The 19,569-nt window shown below is 42.8% G+C and overlaps 1 protein-coding gene across 1 annotated transcript in view; it reads left to right on the top strand.

The window, feature by feature from the left end:
- The first annotated feature begins 339 nt into the window (after positions 1–339).
- Positions 340–19,569, top strand: part of LOC129862811 (GRAM domain-containing protein 2A) — a 67,787-nt gene continuing 48,557 nt past the window's right edge. Inside the window, exons 1-2 of the mRNA XM_055934814.1 lie at positions 340–697; positions 17,987–18,100. Of these exons, the coding sequence (XP_055790789.1) occupies positions 17,994–18,100 (107 nt within the window). The 5' untranslated portion in view covers positions 340–697; positions 17,987–17,993. The remainder of the gene's footprint in view (positions 698–17,986; positions 18,101–19,569) is intronic.

Below are 19,569 nucleotides of genomic sequence, written 5' to 3'. Positions count from 1 at the left end.
TATTTTTTGCCCCACCAAGATGTACATGCTAAAATTGCCCTAATGTGTTTACTATCTCCTGCCTTAGTATACAGTAGGCTCTGAGATTAAATATGCTATGATGTCGGCTCCTATCACAAAGCAATACTGTAGCCTACCCATAATGTTAATTGTATTGTGCTGCTTTGTGATCTCCTAACCAACGGTAAATGCATCTCTTAGGCCTGCATTTGAATGTCTTTATTAGCCTACCATTATTAGAATTCCCGTGCATTAAAACACCTACATTTTCCCCTTAATTTACAATATGTGCTTGCAGTACAGTTGATCAACCACTAGAAGTTATGTGTTCTGCGATCTCTGCACGAGTGCACGTAGTAGATGGACCGTAGAGATCACAGTAGTAAGGCACAAAAAAATGCAGGAGGCGGGAACAGTAAATAGATAAGCCAGTGCCCAGCGCTCGTGGATGCTCAGCGCAACAAGTTAGCTTGTTAGTCAGCCGAAATTTCATCTACTCGGTGCTCCCGCCTTTGTGTTGACAGCGCGACAACTCTGACAACCGTTTCCCCCCTTCCAGTCTTGTCTACCATTTTCACTTTACCCACGGACTTCTTCCTTTTAGAATACGATTATGTGGACATTCGACCCTAATTTCTCTTCTCTGAGCCCGCCGCGGAAATGATATACTCGACAGCATATCTACCCAGTTTCCACGGTAGGTTTTATCCATGTCGAGACCGCAGACATTGTCAACGAGAGGCAGATTTGTTTCTGCTTCGCTTTCCTGGTACTGTATTTACCCGTTATTTTACAAGATAGACAAGTTAATTGGAAATATGACAGACAGCTTATGGTAATGAACAGATGATTCAAGTCGGACAGTAACATTATTATTATTATGTTATTACATAACATCTAGGTTCGTGCTTGGTCATTGAATTATCCATTTGAATTACATAATGCAGATCTTCGACACTCGTGCCACTGTGCGGTGGTAGTCTATGCACTCATCCTGCCCATTTAGCTATACATAATTACAAAGGAAACCAAAACTGATAAGTCATTCTTCTGTGCCAACTTTGTGCAGTGTTCATCTTTCTAGAACAATGAAAAAGGTGTGCAGAGAGATTTCCAGTGTGCTGACAATATGAAATCATGGCTGCTAAAATAGACTGCACGGTTCTCAGTAGTTTCTACTTTGGGAATGGAAACTTGTCACCCAGCACATGATGTTCCACTCATTGGTATGTCAGATATGTAGTTGGGGGTATTGTGATTAGTTTAGCCAACAGCCCCATGTACATTTAGTGTCTGTCTGAAAGGGAATGACATGCATTTTCTAATGGTTAGTATCAAACGGGTCATACATTCCAGAGAGGGGTTAATAATTAGACACAAGTGTGTTTGAAACCATTTGGCATACTTTTGTATATATAGTGTAGCATCCTCTTTTATCTCCATGTAACCACTCATAGACTGAACCACATGATTATTATTAGATTCTTCTGACACAATGTATTATCCAGCTGCAACATCTAGCCCAGTTCTCCCTTGGGCTTGAATATTATGAAAAACTTTTGACGGTATTGAAAAACCATCCTGTGGGTTTTTCCAAATACCGTGGTGTACGGTATATACTGTATATCGCCCAAGCCTATCACACAATACCAATTACAGCCATCAGAATTGTAAAAGCCCTCTTTATTGAAAGGTTAAACATGTTAACATTGCATATGGCCCGAAAGAGATGGATCAATTATTATGTCCCATTATAATGGGGAATAGTCCGTTTTATTGTACTTGTATTGGAAATGAAAGGTGCTAATTGAGCACTGCAGGCTATGTTTGGCCAGCCTAATATTCTAAAGTGAAGTAGGTTGGGAGCGTCAAAGAGAACCCATTTATAAAACTGTGGACACAGCTCTCGGCGGCGAGGTAATTTACATCTCAAGGTTCTGTATCTGCTTGTTTTGTAGATATAACGGCTGTCTGAAAGTCAAGTTGGACAGATCAGCCTCAACTAAACCAAACAGTAAAATGGACTTTGTGGGCGAAGATATTACTTAACTAGTAAATTATTGAATTATTGCTTGTCATGCAACTTCCTTAGACCTATCCACCACACATGCCCCCTGTCTATTGGTATGCTTCTCCCATAATGACTGATTTACTGTGTGGCCTGGTGTGATGTTGTTTACAGTTTCCGGTCCACTAGGCTTAAGCCAAAATCTTTTTTTCTAGGGGGAAATGGTTCCCCTCCACAGAGTTGAGACAGGCACAATGTGGTCGTTTCCCCTAGCGTTGTTTGGAATGGACTCCTCGTTTGGGGACAGGGAGCACTGAAGGGATGAGATCACTCAAGGACACTTAAACAAGAGACCCATTGAGGAGGTTTAGAAGCATTTTGGCTCTGATTTGGAGTCAGTAGCAGCACTACACAATAGAACTGTTTGTGTTTGTTTAGTTGTAAAACCGCCGCCCCTTGTGTGTCTTTTGGACTCAAAGTTACTACTCATTAGAACTCCCGAAGAGCAGCCATTATCTATCGTTCTATCGTCTGTCAAATAACAGTGAACAGGACTCAAAGATTGAATCAATTTAATTTCAGTACAGTAGATGGGTGTTGATTCCAGCGAGGGGAATATTATTTTCGGAACCATTTTGCATCATCACTAATTAGCAGTTCAGCACATCAGCGTTTCTCGTACTGTTACGCAAAATCAAGGTGAACCTTTACTATCATAGAAGACATTAAACATCCATAACCAAACTGGCTAAAACTCTGTTGTTGGCCGATGGTAGCTATAGCTACACATGTTTACCTGAGTTCTAACGCCACTAACATTACCAGCAGCAGTAATAGTAAGTCCAGGTATAATGGCTAACACAAACATTGACCACGTTTACATGCGCACAGTATTCCGGATAGTAGCTCATATCCAGATTAAGGTCTTATTCGGGATAAACTGTTTACATGCACCTTTAATATCCCACTCAGGAGTATCTCTTTAACCGTGAATAAACAGAATATTCCTCATTTAAGTTCATATGGGTTAAATGGAATAGTAACTGAAATCTGGACACTGACTGTAGGGCCTATAACCTCTCACGTGTAGTCGAATATAATATTAACTCTGGCAGAATTATGCACTTCTTGCAGTAAAACGATAGAACTTATGTTAATTTTGTCTCGGGAACAGGATTGGAGAAATATTATTTATTTGTTTCGGCATCTCTTCAGAAAATGCGCGTGTAATGTATTTTCTTTGACACTGTTATGCAAGCAGACAGTATTTCAACCACATAAATAATGCACCCAAGATGAACTGAAGTCTTATCAGAAACGTGTTTCATCGTTTTCTCAGCGTTTCATTTCCTTAAAACCGGTCAAACTGATGACATTTGGAAATTTTTTCAGAGGACCAGTCTTTCCACTGTTTTGGAGTTATTGCATTCTTGCCGGTCCCTAAACGCCGACCTAAACAAAACAGACAACTTTACCGGTGTTAACTAGATTACTAATGCATTAATTCTATCGATGTAAGACATTCTTCAGGTGAGCGCTACTTTATTTAGTCTTCTGGGGCAACAAGTTATGACAGAAGAGAAGCTGCATTTATCTAACTATAGCTGACAAACAAATGGCCTACAAAGTGTTGGAAATTTGGTATATAGCCTCGTTATTGTTTTTTTATTGTGTTCCTTTTTCTTTTTTTCTTTTAGTTTATTTGGTAAATATTTTCTTAACTCTTCTTGAACTGCGCCGTAGGTTAAGTGCTTGTAAGTAAACATTTCACGGTAATGTCTACACTTGTTGTATTATAATATGGCCTACCAAATGTCGGAAATTATAAGCAGAAACTTTTCTAAAATAGGGGTGAAAGTAGCCAGTAGGCTTTACAGTCCAGTACGGAGTATCAGCAAAATAAATTATTATGGAATTATTATGGTGGATTTAACTGCACAGGTGCCCTACTTTTCAAAGTGATTTGTTTGACAATGATGAAAACATCCCACAACAACCATGATATGCGAACCTGAGCCTGCACAGACCACAAAAAACTACAGTATATGCGATAAGATGTTTACATGCAACAGTATCCCATCTAAGACCAGGCATCTTATCCGGGTTTGTCATAACCGGGATACAAGCTTTTTCGGGTTATTGTAAATGGGATATGTTATTGTAAATGGGATATGATGTTTATATGCGTCAACTCAAAAACAGAATACTTGAGTACCCCGAATAATAATGGGATATTGGTGTGCATGTAAATGTGGTCAGTGGCTACCATAATATCCTGCAAGTTATATCAGCCAATAAAGATCAGGCAGTTGATCAAAAATAAAGACATATCTTGAAATAAACATTGACATTAATCCGATTGGTATTTGACCGTTAATTTCTGCAAAACTTGCAGTGTTGATGGAGTTGTTGTAGCTTGCTAGCTAGCTGGCTTATTCCATCCCCATACACCATGTTAAATCCGAGTGGGCCAGTTTGTTTTGCATGGCACGTTTTTTTAATCATCTACTAGCAACATAACATGACATAACTCTTTGGGCACTTTAGTACCTACTTACTTGATTCGCCTCCATCACCTGAAGCCACCAGCAGGCTGTTCCTTTCGTGACTTCAAAGCTGCAGTGTATTGTTGGTATACGAGTTTTTGATAAATGTAATTCAAATTGCGAAAACAGAAGTATTTTTTTATAAACTTTTGCGTAAAGACCGTTTCGATGGAATATAATCAGTCGACGTTGTTTTAGATTTGTGGAATATATATTGTGTAGCCTTTCCTTTAACAGCACAGGTGAGGCTGGATTATTGATAAAATCTCTGAATGAAATATACTTTTGAACATCCAGTGGTTGTTTTTCATATTGTATCTAGATTATTTCTAACCATCATCTCAATGCTAGCCTGGTCCTAGATGTCTTTCGATCTCTGTGTGACAATGACCATGGGAGTTGGCAAGACAGCACACACAGATCTGGGACCAGGCCATCTCAGTGTACGTCACTCTGGTTCTGGTGGAGCTAGGACGCCAGACAGCACACACAGATCTGGGACCAGGCCATCTCATTGCACATCACTCTGGTCCTGGCGGAACTAGGACGCTAGACAGCCAGTCAGTCACCAAGGGGCTTACTGAACTTCAGAGAACATGACGCTTTGAATAAAAGTGGGAAGAGAAGAGCATGTTTCGCAGATGAAACCAGGAGATACTTGGTCTGCGGAGTCACAGGCATTCACCTACACTGACCTCAGATCCAGTTCTTCCTACCTGACTACCTGACTGGCAAATTAGGATAAAGTTCTAGGGAGAGAGATGGAGAGAGCAAGGTTGTGTAACTAATAAAAGGAAAATCTTACCAAGCACAGCATATACACAGAGTGTACAAAACATTAGGAACACCTTCCTAATATTGAGTTGCACCCCCTTTTGCTCTCAGAACAGCCTCAATTAGTCGGGGCATGGATTCTAGAACTTGTCAAGCGTTCCACAGGGATGCTGGCCCATGTTGACACCAATGCTTCCCACGGTTGTGTCAAGTTGGCTGGATGTCCTTTGGTTGGTGGACCATTATTGATACACAGAGGAAACTGTTGATTAAAATGGATGTAACAAGTGACATCAATAAGAGAACATAGCTTTCACCTGGATTCACCTGGTCAGTCTGTCATGGAAAAAGTTCCTAATGTTTTGTACACTCAGTGTATCCAGGACCTCTGCACCAGGCGGTGTCAGAGGAAGGGCCCAAAAATGGACAAAGACCCCAGCCACCCCAGTCATAGATTGTTCTCTCTACTACTGCATGGCAAGTGGTACCAGAGTGCCAAGTCTAGCACAAAAAAGATTCTCAACCGTTTTTACCCCCAAGCCATAGGATTCCTGAACAGGTAATCAAATTATTTGATAATTTGCATTGTGTGCCAGCCCCCCAACCCCTCTTTTACGCTGCTGCTACTCTCTGTGTATCATATATGCATAGTCACTTTAACTATACATTTATGTACATACTACCTCAATTGGCCCGACCAACCAGTGCCCCCGCACATTGGCTAACCGGGCTATCTGCATTGTGTCCCGCCACCCGCCAACCCCTCTTTTACGCTACTGCTACTCTCTGTTTATCATATATGCATAGTCACTTTAACCATATCTACATGTACAGTGGGGAGAACAAGTATTTGATACACTGCCGATTTTGCAGGTTTTCCTACTTACAAAGCATGTAGAGGTCTGTAATTTTTATCTTAGGTACACTTCAACTGTGAGAGACGGAATCTAAAACAAAAATCCAGAAAATCACATTGTATGATTTTTAAGTAATTCATTTGCATTTTATTGCATGATATAAGTATTTGATACATCAGAAAAGCAGAACTTAATATTTGGTACAGAAACCTTTGTTTGCAATTACAGAGATCATACGTTTCCTGTAGTTCTTGACCAGGTTTGCACACACTGCAGCAGGGATTTTGGCCCACTCCTCCATACAGACCTTCTCCAGATCCTTCAGGTTTCGTGGCTGTCGCTGGGCAATACGGACTTTCAGCTCCCTCCAAAGATTTTCTATTGGGTTCATGTCTGGAGACTGGCTAGGCCACTCCAGGACCTTGAGATGCTTCTTACGGAGCCACTCCTTAGTTGCCCTGGCTGTGTGTTTCGGGTCGTTGTCATGCTGGAAGACCCAGCCACGACCCATCTTCAATGCTCTTACTGAGGGAAGGAGGTTGTTGGCCAAGATCTCGCGATACATGGCCCCATCCATCCTCCCCTCAATACGGCGCAGTCGTCCTGTCCCCTTTGCAGAAAAGCATCTCCAAAGAATGATGTTTCCACCTCCATGCTTCACGGTTGGGATGGCGTTCTTGTGGTTGTACTCATCCTTCTTCGTCCTCTGACCACGGCGAATGGAGTTTAGACCAAAAAGCTATATTTTTGTCTCATCAGACCACATGACCTTCTCCCATTCCTCCTCTGGATCATCCAGATGGTCATTGGCAAACTTCAGACGGGCCTGGACATGCTCTGGCTTGAGCAGGGGGACCTTGCATGCGCTGCAGGATTTGAATCCACGACGGCGTAGTGTGTTACTAATGGTTTTCTTTGAGACTGTGGTCCCAGCTCTCTTCAGGTCATTGACCAGGTCCTGCCGTGTAGTTCTGGGCTGATCCCTCACCTTCCTCATGATCATTGATGCCCCACGAGGTGAGATCTTGCATGGAGCCCCAGACCGAGGGTGATTGATCGTCATCTTCAACTTCTTCCATTTTTTTATAATTGCGCCAACAGTTGTTGCCTTCTCAACAAGCTGCTTGCCTATTGTCCTGTAGCCCATCCCAGCCTTGTGCAGGTCTACAATTTTATCCCTGATGTCCTTACACAGCTCTCTGGTCTTGGCCATTGTGGAGAGGTTGGAGTCTGTTTGATTGAGTGTGTGGACAGGTGTCTTTTATACAGGTAACGAGTTCAAACAGGTGCAGTTAATACAGGTAATGAGTGGAGAACAGGAGGGCTCCTTAAAGAAAAACTAACAGGTCTGTGAGAGCCGGAATTCTTACTGGTTGGTAGGTGTTCAAATACTTATATCATGCAATAAAATGCAAATTAATTACTTAAAAATCATACAATGTGATTTTCTGGATTTTTGTTTTAGATTCCGTCTCTCACAGTTGAAGTGTACCTATGATAGAAATTACAGACCTCTACATGCTTTGTAAGTAGGAAAACCTGCAAAATCGGCAGTGTATCAAATACTTGTTCTCCCCACTGTACATACTACCTCAATCAGCCCAACTAACCGGTGCCTGTATGTAGCCTCGCTACTGTTATTTTTCACTGTCTTTTTACTTTTGTTTTATTTCTTTACTTACCTTTTGTTCACCTAATACCTTATTTGCACTGTTGGTTAGTAAGCATTTCACTGTAAGGTCTACACCTGTTGTATTCGGCGCACGTGACAAGTAAACTTTGATTTGATTTCTCAAAGGGGAATGCGTTGCTGTAAGCCGTGTATCCTGATTAAATCCGAAGGGAACAGACAGGGCAGGCGCAGACACTTTGAATGATAGTTTGTTAATGCTAGGAATGTAACAAATTAAAATGTTTAAACCACCATTTTTTAAAATCGGTTTTCCACATGAATTCACAACGCAGCTGCGCTTCTGCCAGCAACAGTTTGGGCCTCACGGTGTGTCCCTTTCAGATGGTTAAGCATTGAACCTGTACTACCATTACTATACCTCAATTCCACCTTGCAAAGTTTGCATTTCATTCTCATTTATCTTCCCCAAAATATTGTCATACAGGACTTCACCGCTGTCCCTTGCCTTTTTTCCAACTGTTGTTAACGACGATGACGTAGTGGTGGAGAGTCGACTCCAATTTAATTGATTCCTTGACTCCTGTCATGCTGACTCCCGGTGTAAACTCTCATTTCTGAGTGTCAAGATTCGATTCCGCTGGGACTCCACTCCTAAGATTCAGTATTTTTGGAACGGAGGAGACTGATTAGTTGCCGTACTTCCGAAAACAGAAACACTTGCATCTTTCATAGCGAGCTAGCGAGGGACGAAGAGGTAGATGGGAGGGGCACAGTATAGGCAGGTAGACCACCAGGCAGACTGAGTCAGAACTGTGCACGAGGCCCATCTATGGACAATCAAAAGCTGTTTCTCGCAATGGACAGCTGTATCTCTTTTTGGCTTGCAATGTCTCGCAACTTCAGTCAAGCAGGGCCTATCATCAATGAATAGGCTAGGATATCGAGATGCAACACTTCGTTCTCCCAGTCACACACAGTTCGCTTCACGCTGTTCACAGCGTGGTAGCCAGGACACCAGAGCCTCGTGCTTCGACACTCTTAGTTGCTGCGGAAATTGACCCACTATACTGTTTACTTTCTGCATCTTCTCTAATCACAGTGGCGTAGGGTGAAGGTGGTTTATTGGTTGATTTGGCCTTGAGTGTGGAGATCAAGGAGAGTGTCTAAGCACGGCTTTATCGATCGCAGCTTCCACAGTCATGCTGCCGGGTTGATGCAGGTTAACTGACTTGCCTAGTTAAATACAAAATATATAAAACAATACTTAATATCGCTGTCTACATTTAAATTACGCGTCTTGCCCTTTATAGCCTATCGTCTTGTTAGGCTATAAAACGGAAAATAATATGTTTTGTGATAACGGCACTGTGTTTTTCATTTAGGGATTTTTGTTAACGTTAAGGATCCCAATTTCGTTTCAAAGTTTTAATGTTCACACCCCTAGTTCCCGTATCATAGTGATCACACGTCAGTGGTCACACGTCAACCTGCATCAGGAAGCTGCGATCGATAAAGCCGTGCTTAGACACTCTCCTTGATCTCCACACTCAAGGCCAAATCAACCAATACACCACCTTCACCCTACGCCACTGTGATTAGAGAAGAGAAATGGGGATGAGACTAATTAGATCTATTTATGTTCCCAGCCACATCACAGGAAATGGGTTTCCAAGAATCAGGGAGCCATGGAAACCGTAGTCATGGTTTGTCTCGATGGAGCTTGTACCTGTCTACTCAGGCAGTGTGTGTGATGTCCGCAGCTGTTGCAGATAGGATCACGCAGGAGATGGGTGGACTGGAGAGAAAGGAAAGGAGGGGAACAGAGAGGCATCAACTCTTCTTAAAGATGCTGTCCGGGACCTTAAGCACTTACTTCATAGCATATTGTACGGAACATTTCATACGAAATGGATGGCGTAGTACACAATTGTGCACAATTTTCGAGGAACCTGTTTTTGCTTGTGAGCACTACTTCCATAACTAATGGGTAACAATATACAAAAGCTCTGGAGCATCACTTTAATGACAGCTGAAGCCGACAGGAACAGGAAGCCAGATACACTTATATAGTACGACAACAGACTGACTAAATATTTTTCACATCTTATCCCATGTTTTTACTCTGAAATACATTTCGGCACATTCACTCTACTATTTCTATCCACTATTTCACTATTATCAGAATTCTGTTCCTATGTATTTATTTTTAGAAGTGGGTCTTTGTTCTGTTTAGCGCCGTTTTAAATTGTGACTCCCTTTTGAAGGCATTCATGTTTGTCTAAGGGAACGGAAAGGCTACACTTGCTCACAGATGATTCGTTTCGCAAACACTCTCAAGGTCCTGTTTTGTGTGCTACCTGACCTTTCGTGAGTTAACCTGCACTCTTCATATAGCCCAGGTTGTGTTTGCACTGGGTTTCTATCGGTTGACCATTAAACAACGTATCTCCTCATGTCCACTTTAGAACTCGGTAACAAGAAGAAGAAAATGCCCGACTCGAATGGCCTTTTCTCATGCTGTTGCCATGGCGACTGAGAGAGGAAAATACCTGCGTGCATAGCGGCCGTACGTGACTGTGTGGCAGAGTGAGATTTTGCAAGCAGTGGGGACAAAAGAAAGCCCACTGACAATATGTGCAAAATATGTGCAACACTGTCACGGTACTGCCAAGAGTTTTTTTTGTGGTGATGCGTTTGGTCTTTGTCGAGTAAGGAAGCCTTTGTTTATCCGTGGTGCAGGGCCACTGGACAGAGAATAACGAGCCAGGCTTGGCATGCAGTAGAGAGTAATTTCCTTATATTGCTCCATTCTCTTTTCACTGCCATTATTAAAAAACATCGTCCTCCCGAAACGTGTTGGTGGCCTGTAATCTACCCTCATCATCTCCTGTAATATTTCCCTCAAACAATAAGATCACTATTCCGTCTCATTTTACCGGTTCTCTTTTTTTGAGGTCATGGTGGGGATATAAAACTTCCTTTGTGTCCGTACAGTCCGGGCGGGCAGTGTCTGGTGCCAACTCTATCCCATGGCAGTCCCGACTCCCGTCACATTGCAACTAAAGAAAACACAATGCCAGCTAGTCCTCCGGACCAGCCCTGAGCTTTTCCCTGAGCTGCGTTTTGGACATCCTACAAAAGCACAATTATCTCCTCTTCAGTGTCCTTGGGTGAGGTAGCATTGGTGAGGATTGGGAACCTGGCAAGATATAATTGACTAAGTACAGAATACAGAATATGGGGTTGATAGACCAAGAGCTGTGAATGCCTCATCTCCCTGGTTAAAGTAGGGCTGATTCAGCCCTTTGAGTTCAAATGTGAGCGTAGTTACTTAATTTCACATTGAATCGTGTGTGTGTGTGTGCATTTGTCATTCTCTCATCTCATAAGGCGCAAACATACAGACTCATCAACCTAGTTACTTTTGGCACTCATCGTGTCTCTGCTGCTTCTCCGTTTGCTGCCACCACACTATTTACACTGCATCACTACCTGTCACAGTGTTTGTCATCTCTCGTTCTCAACTCGCTGTCATGCCATGTAATCCTCTGTAGGCCTATCTGTCTCAATGTAAACTCATTGCTGCCTGGCATCCCCGGTTGAACCTTCAGTGTTAACCGTTGTCCTTTGAATGCTTGAAAGAATATCTCGAGAATGGGTGTTTATCATGTACACCAATGAAGAATGTGGGGTCTTCAGCATCTTCAGAGGAACAAAGTTGAAGTCCTTGAAAGGCTTTAGGGGGTGATAAGGGATTTTACACCAGGGGGAGGTTGAAAGACCTTGTTCTTGGTGTGCGTAAAGCAGGTATGAAACACGGGCTTGAATGGAGACAGGTCAAGCTCAGTGGTGGTCTTATCTCAGATTCACTCACATCTTATCAGCCTTCCTCATCTGTCTGAACTGCATCTGTTCAGCAAACTGGCTCTGTTTTATTCCCTTCAGAGCACTGAAGGGAAGTTGAAACAATGGTATTTTGTTTGATGTGCCCGCTAATTACTGTTTCTAAATGTGTTCATTGTTCACCCAGTCGAAGGAGTCTACGTGCTTTGCCAAGCTAACGGTTGTGAAACTGTGCGAGCGCCCACGCCTCAACCTTTCTCTCTGCAGTCTTTTAACGATGGTCGAACCTCTATATTTAGTCGTTATCTCCCACACTCCCTCCCTCCCTCCTTCCCCTTCCCACCTTTTCAATAAGCTGGGCTGTTTGCTGAACTGACAGCCTGATCCTCACGTCACTTCTCCGCCCGTCTTGTCAGTTATCATCTACCTTGTCTCTCCATTCCCAGCCAACCAATCAACTGTCACCTACCTTGTCTCTCCATTCCATGCTAGCCAATCAACTGTTAGCGTGCCTGTCTTCCCTCATACAGCCACCCAGTCTGCAGTTGTTATTCTCATTAGTGACTTTCTACTCTCTTAGAGAAGGGTATTAGCTAATGAAAGAGGGCTTTGTTGTTTCAGGTCAGGGCCAGTTTAGTGGATTGACAGGAAACCACTAATGACAAGCAGAAAACCACACTTTGTTGCGGTTGTCTCAACTCGTGAGCAGAACAACTGGAATCCCACAGTTATTAGCACGTGGATACCCAAAGCTTGTCAGCCAAACCAATTAATTAGGGGTCCATCAAGGTGTGTGACTCTCACTAACAAAAAGTTTGGTTTGGAGGTGACAAAGCTGAACACAGAAGCATGTCGGTTCTACGAAATATATTCCCAAATAAATGTATTCTCAAATATTGTGTTTTCTCTGTTACGCTGTGTAAACTGAACTGAACAGACATATACTACCATTCAAAAGTTTGGGGTCACTTAGAAATGTCCTTGTTTTTGAAAGAAAGCACATTTTTTGTCCATTTAAAATAACATCAAATTGATCAGAAATACAGTGTAGACATTGTTCATGTTGTAAATGACTATTGTAGCTGTAAACGGCAGATTTTTTATGGAATATCTGCATAGGCGTACAGAGGCCCATTATCAGCAACCATCACTCCTGTGTTCCAATGGCACGTTGTGTTAGCTAATCCAAGTTTATAATTTTAAAAGGCTAATTGATCATTAGAAAACCCTTTTGCAATTATGTTAGCACAGCTGAAAACTGTTGTCCTGATTAAAGAAGCAATAAAACTGGACTTCTTTTGACTAGTTGAGTATCTGGCGCATCAGCATTTGTGTGTTCGATTACAGGCTCAAAATGGCCAGAAACAAAGAACTTTCTTCTGAAACTCATCAGTCTATTCTTGTTCTGAGAAATTAAGGCTATTCCATGCGAGAAATTGCTAAGAAAATTAAGATCTCATACAACGCTGTGTACTACTCCCCTTTACAGAACAGCACAAACTGGCTCTAAACAGAGTAGAAAGAGGAGTGGGAGGCCCCGGTGCACAACTGAGCAAGAGGACAAGTATAGGACAAGTATATTAGAGTGTCTAGTTTGAGAAACAGACGCCTCACAAGTCCACAACTGGCAGCTTCATTAAATAGTACCTGCAAAACAACAGTCTCAACGTCAACAGTAAAGAGGCAACTCCGGGATGCTGGCCTTCTGGGCAGAGTTCCTCTGTCCAGTGTCTGTGTTCTTTTGCCCATCTTAATCTTTTACTTTTATTGGCCAGTCTGAGATATGGCTTTTTCTTTGCAACTCTGCCTAATTTGTACATGTAGGTAAGGGTAAAGTGACTATGTATAGATAATAAACAGCGAGTAGCAGCAGTGTAAAAACAAATGGGGTGGAGGTGTCAATTTATTTATTTATTTATTTTTATTTTACCGTTATTTTACCAGGTAAGTTGACTGAGAACACGTTCTCATTTGCAGCAACGACCTGGGGAATAGTTACAGGGGAGAGGAGGGGGATGAATGAGCCAATTGTGAACTGGGGATTATTAGGTGACCATGATGGTTTGAGGGCCAGATTAGGAATTTAGCCAGGACACCGGGGTTAACACCCCTACTCTTACGATAAGTGCCATGGGATCTTTAATGACCTCAGAGAGTCAGGACACCCGTTTAACGTCCCATCCGAAAGACGGCACCCTACACAGGGCAGTGTCCCCAATCACTGCCCTGGGGCATTGGGATATTTTTTAGACCAGAGGAAAGAGTGCCTCCTGCTGGCCCTCCAACACCACTTCCAGCAGCATCTGGTCTCCCATCCAGGGCCTGACCAGGACCAACCCTGCTTAGCTTCAGAAGCAAGCCAGTAGTGGTATGCAGGGTGGTATGCTGCTGGCAATGTTAATAGTTCGGGTGGCCATTTTATTAATTGTTCAGCAGTCTTATGGCTTAGGGGTAGAAGCTGTTAAGGAGCCTTTTGGTCCTAGACTTTGGCGCTCCGGTACCGCTTGCTGTGCGGTAGCAGAGAGAACAGTCTATGACTTGGGTGACTGGAGTCCTTGACAATTTTTTGGGCTTTCCTCTGACACCGCCTAGTATATAGGTCCTTCCTGGCAGGAAGCTTGGCCCCAGTGATGTACTGGGCCGTATGCACTACCCTCTTACGTCAGATGCCGACCATTTGCCATACTAGGCGGTGATGCAACCGGTCAGGATGCTCTCGATGGTGCAGCTGTAGAACTTTTTGAGAATCTGGGGACCCATTCCAAATCTTTTCAGACTCCTGAGGTGTTGTCGTGCCCTCTTCACGACTGTCTTGGTGTGTTTGGACCATAATAGTTTGTTGGTGATGTGGACACCAAGAAACATGAAACTCGGCACGCTCCACTTCAGCCCTGTCAATGTTAATGAGGGCCTGTTCGGCCCTCCTTTTCCTATTGTTCACGATCAGCTCCTTTGTCTTGCTCTGCCAGGTCTCTGACCTCCTCCCTATAGGCTGTCTCATCGTTGTCGATAATCAGGCCTAACACTGTTGTGTCGTCAGCTAACTTAATGATGGTGTTGGAGTCGTGTTTGGCCATGCAGTCGTGGGTGAACAGGGAGTACAGGAGGGGACTAAGCACGCACCCCTGAGGGGCCCCAGTGTTGAGGATCAGCGTGGCAGACGTGTTGTTGCCTACCCTTAACACCTGGGGGCGGCCCGTCGGGAAGTCCAGGATCCAGTTGCAGAGGGAGGTGTTTAGTCCCAGGGTCCTTAACTTAGTGATGAGTTTTGTGGGCACTATGGTATTGAACGCTGAGCTGTAGTCAATGAATAGCATTCTCACATAGGTGTTCCTTTTGTCCAGGCGGAAAAGGGCAGTGTGGAGTGCGATTGAGATTGCGTCATCTGTGGATCTGTTGGGGCGGTATGCGAATTGGAGTGGATCTAGGGTATCCGGGATGATGCTGTTGATGTGAGGCATGACCAGCCTTTCAAAGCCCTTCATGGCTACCAAAGTGAGTGCTACGGGGCGGTAATCATTTAAGCAGGTTACCTTCGCTTCCTTGGGAACAGGGACTTCGGTTATCTGCTTGAAATATGTAGGTATTACAGACTCGGTCAGGGAGAGGTTGAAAATGTCAGTGAAGACACTTGCCAGTTGGTCCAAAGTAATTCAAAGCCTGTACTTTATCATTTAGGATGCAACTTTCCCGTGATACAATTTTTTTCTATGTAATGTTGTTATTAAAACAAAATCAGAAGTAGAATATAGTAGAATAGTTGACCTATTTACCTAGTCAGCTTGTTGTTGTGTGCTGTATGCGAGAAAAATATTCCTCGAGGCACATTCAAGTTGCGAGAGCCATAGATAGGGAGGGAAACATGTAGTCTTTTAGACAAGCAGTCTTGGCTAAACAATTCTTAATACAATCGCGGGAAAACAGTTTTGAAAGCAGTTTTTGCAAATGTATTTTGAAAGCAGTTTTGGCTGCTTTCAGAGAGGGATCCCAAGAGAGGGATCCCATCATTTTACAACTAGGGCTGGAGATTTCCAGGGATCTCACAATATGATATTATCACAATAATTCTATATGTATTGCAATTCGATATTGTGATTTTATTGTGATTCGATGTTCCAATCATATGTCTACTGCAGAGGGACGAGAGAGAGACAAAATAAAACGAGTTTTGATCAGTCATGGGAATGAAAGTGCTGAAAACAAATTTAAAAAGAAGATGGAGAACAAGCTATGAAGGCAAGATACTGGATTTTAGGCACAGGTACAGCCAACTAGCACAAAAATAATATTGTGATGTTGTCAAAACGATACGATATATTGTTAAAATGAATATCCCGATATGTAACTGATCCCCCCCCCCCCTTCACTAGTCATTTGCACAGTGCAACATTTTTCACTGACTTCAGATCTGCTAAGAGTACAGAGAGTACTAAGCCTTTGAAACTGTTTATGAAAGGAAAGGTCCAGGGACAGCAAGGGAAATGCGAAATGGGTGTCACTAGCTCTTCCTCAGAAGTGCTTTTCTCGCATTTTTAGCACCCTTCCCACTTTCTAAATAGTTATTGGCATCCTTGATAAAGATGAGCATATTAAACAAGTCAACCATTTTGATTAGTGCTTGGGGTTATCCACTTGCGGCCAAATGTCAGTATCCTGACAGAGGCAACCAAAACATATAGACTCTATGGTGGCTAAAATGGTAAGAGATCTGTCCATGCTCTGCTTTCTTGACATCTCAGTCGACCAGATATGTCCTACAGTCCTGGTCATGTGCGGTAAAGAGGGACATAGGTCAATTGCAGTTGGTCCAGAACAGGGTAGCACGTATTGCACTTAGATGTTGAAGGTATCAAACTGTCTGTTCAAGCAGTTGGCACACAGTTCGGACATTTATCGTCAACCAGCAGTCTCTTCACAGTCTCCAGGTTCAGAACAGAGGCTGGGAAACGTACAGTAAAAAATAGAGCCATGTCTACATGGAACTCTCTGCCACCCCAGGTAACTCAAGCTAGCAATTAAAACCAGATTCAAAAACCAGATAAAATAACACCTTACGGCACAATAGGGACTGTGAAGAGACACGGAAATGTGTATATATTTTGTATTGTAATTTACACTGTATTATGTATTGTATTATGTAGGTGGGTGGCCTTGCACAAATCCTTGGCTTATGCGAGCCCGAACCGCTCCTAGGGCAGGAGCCATCTCCTGTTTCTGAAGAGTGAGGCAGAGTCAGGAGAGAGTCAGGAGACTCAGGCAGAGTCAGGAGATAAAGTATTATTATGTATATTATGTATTTTATTTGTTGTGTTTTATTTCCTGTTTGGACCCCAGGAAGAGTAGCTGCTGCCTTGGTAGCGGATAACTGGGGAACCCAATAAATACTACTACCCGGTTTTTGGCTAAAATGTTCTGGTACTTGGTAAAGTTCATGATGCCGTTGACCTTAACAAGGGCCCCAGGACCAGTGGAAGTAAAATATCCCCACAACATCAAAGATCCACCACCATATTTTACCGTAGATATGAGGTACTTTTCTGCATATGCTTCTGTTTTTCAATGCCAAACCCACCATAAACATTTTGCAGTATCCATCTCAGTCTCCAGATTTGAACCCCATTGAAAACCTGTGGTTTGAATTGAAGAGGGCAGTCAATAAGCGCAGACAAAGGATGTCAAGGATCTGGGAAGATTATGTATGGAGGAATGGTCTAAGATCCCTCCCGGCGTGTTCTCCAATCTAATAAAACATTTTAGAAAAAGGCTCAGTGTCGTTATCAAAGGGTAGGGTGCTGGAGTACTGAAAACGGGTGTTGATCATTTTGTCCCCTATCTTAAAAACAAATATATATATATATATATATATATATACATATATATATATATATATTACTTGTTAAACACAATCTCTTTCTCTGAGCAATTGTATTAATATAAAGTACATTTCAAATTGTTTAGAACATGCAATATATTATTTATTTTATACAGCTTATTTTATATAGTCTTTTTTGCTCATCTTTATCAAGGGTGCCAATAATTATGGACCTAGCTGAAGCTGTGGACAATATCCTGGGAAAGTGAGATTATAGGCTTTTTCACACCACTGAGCAGAGTGAAACCAAGCTGTACCGAGCTGGCCCTGTTACACATCCACCATTGTAGCTGAAAAAGACAATGTGAAAGGAAAATATCATCTGCCAGCACAGTTTGTCTCGAGTCAGCACTATAGTTAGAAAAGCGTATGTGTATGTACTTGAATGAAGTGTTTCTGTTGATAATTTAGTCAGTGTGTGAACGGGTTTTGTGTTTTGTTCTGTCCCCTCAGGCTGAATATGATGGAACACCAGGAGCAGAGTGATGACATCAGTGTCCTGAGCCCGCTGGAGTTGCTGGCAGAGGCCGCTAAGGAGGATGATGGACACTGCCAACCACAGTTCAGGTGAGGCATTTCTACTACCTATGGCACAGATTTAGGATCAGCTAACCCCCTACCCTCTCAAGCCTAATCTTAATTGTTGGGCTATAAAACTGACCTCAGAAGAACTGAACTAGGGTCAAGTCAACCTACTCCCTTCCCATACAGGGCTCCTGAGTGGCACAGCGGTCTAAGGCACTGCATCTCATTGCTAGAGGCGTCACTACAGACCCTGGTTCAATACCAGGCCATAGGGCGGTGCACAATTGGCCCAGAGTCGTCCGGGTTAGGGTTTGGCCGGGGTAGGCCGTCACTGTAAATACGAATGTTCTTAACTGACTTGCCTAGTTAAATAAAGGTTCAAAATAAAATACAGTACACTTATACAGATCCTGGATATGAGTGGCTTTGAGTGGTCAAAAAAATGTCTGTCCTCCCCTGTTATTTTAGCAATTGTTAGGGCAAATAGAAGAGGCTTCCGACTGTTGGTGTGAAAGTTGTCTGCCTCCCTGCAGACTCCAGAGTGATAAACAGATGGATAATGTCACCTCATGCTGTACACACTCAGTCAGTCATAGTTAATGTGGCTACTCTGGTCACACCGCACCCCCAGCGAGCAAAACTAGTTGCAATGACGTCATTATCATGGTTCTATACTGGTTGCATAAGGACATTTCGTTAACATCTTTTTAGCAACCAGAAAATCACATTGTAATCTGTTTATATGACATCTTCTGAATCAGAAAACCAATTCTCAACCAGAAAAGAAAGTAATTAAGACGCCATGTGCCATTGCCGTCTGCCGTCATTGCTTGCTGCGCTGACTAAGGACAGGGAGGCAAATTAGCAACTAGCAGTATGATGTACAGTGATATCTCCACCTCTTTTCACCATATTCAACAACACTGTCTTCTCCTCTTCGGTAGCCTACACGCCCCCACTTGCATTCTGCCCCACCTTGCAGTCTCCTCTGCATACGGGAGTGGTATAATTGCTCATGGCTTAGGATACAATAAGTCTGGAAAACGCCGGCAGCCTGGCATACAAAGACAGTTAAAGGTCTCTATGGTCTATTTAGTTTTACATTGGTATCGAGTAGAATAGAATCACACCTCGTGATTCAACATTGATGACGAGGTGCGAATGCTGTCTTGAGGTCTGGGACCCACCCTTTTTCCAAAGTGTAATTATAGTGACATTTTCCTTGACTCAGGATGAGGATTAGCTTTCACATGCTATCCTAGCAATTACTATATAGTATTTCTGGAAAAGCTCTCTTTTCCTAATGCTATCTCATTTCTATATTCTACCCATCTGTCAACATGCCGTTTACATCATAGTCTTTTGATACAGTATAGTTGAACTTATCTATGGGTGTGATGAATCTAAAGTGCACAGAACAAACACACACACACACACACACACACACACACACACACACACACACACACACACACACACACACACACACACACACACACACACACACACAC

This window comes from Salvelinus fontinalis, chromosome 9, assembly GCF_029448725.1.
Source record: "Salvelinus fontinalis isolate EN_2023a chromosome 9, ASM2944872v1, whole genome shotgun sequence".
Lineage (NCBI taxonomy): Eukaryota > Metazoa > Chordata > Actinopteri > Salmoniformes > Salmonidae > Salvelinus > Salvelinus fontinalis.
This window is presented reverse-complemented; position numbering and strand designations above follow the sequence as displayed.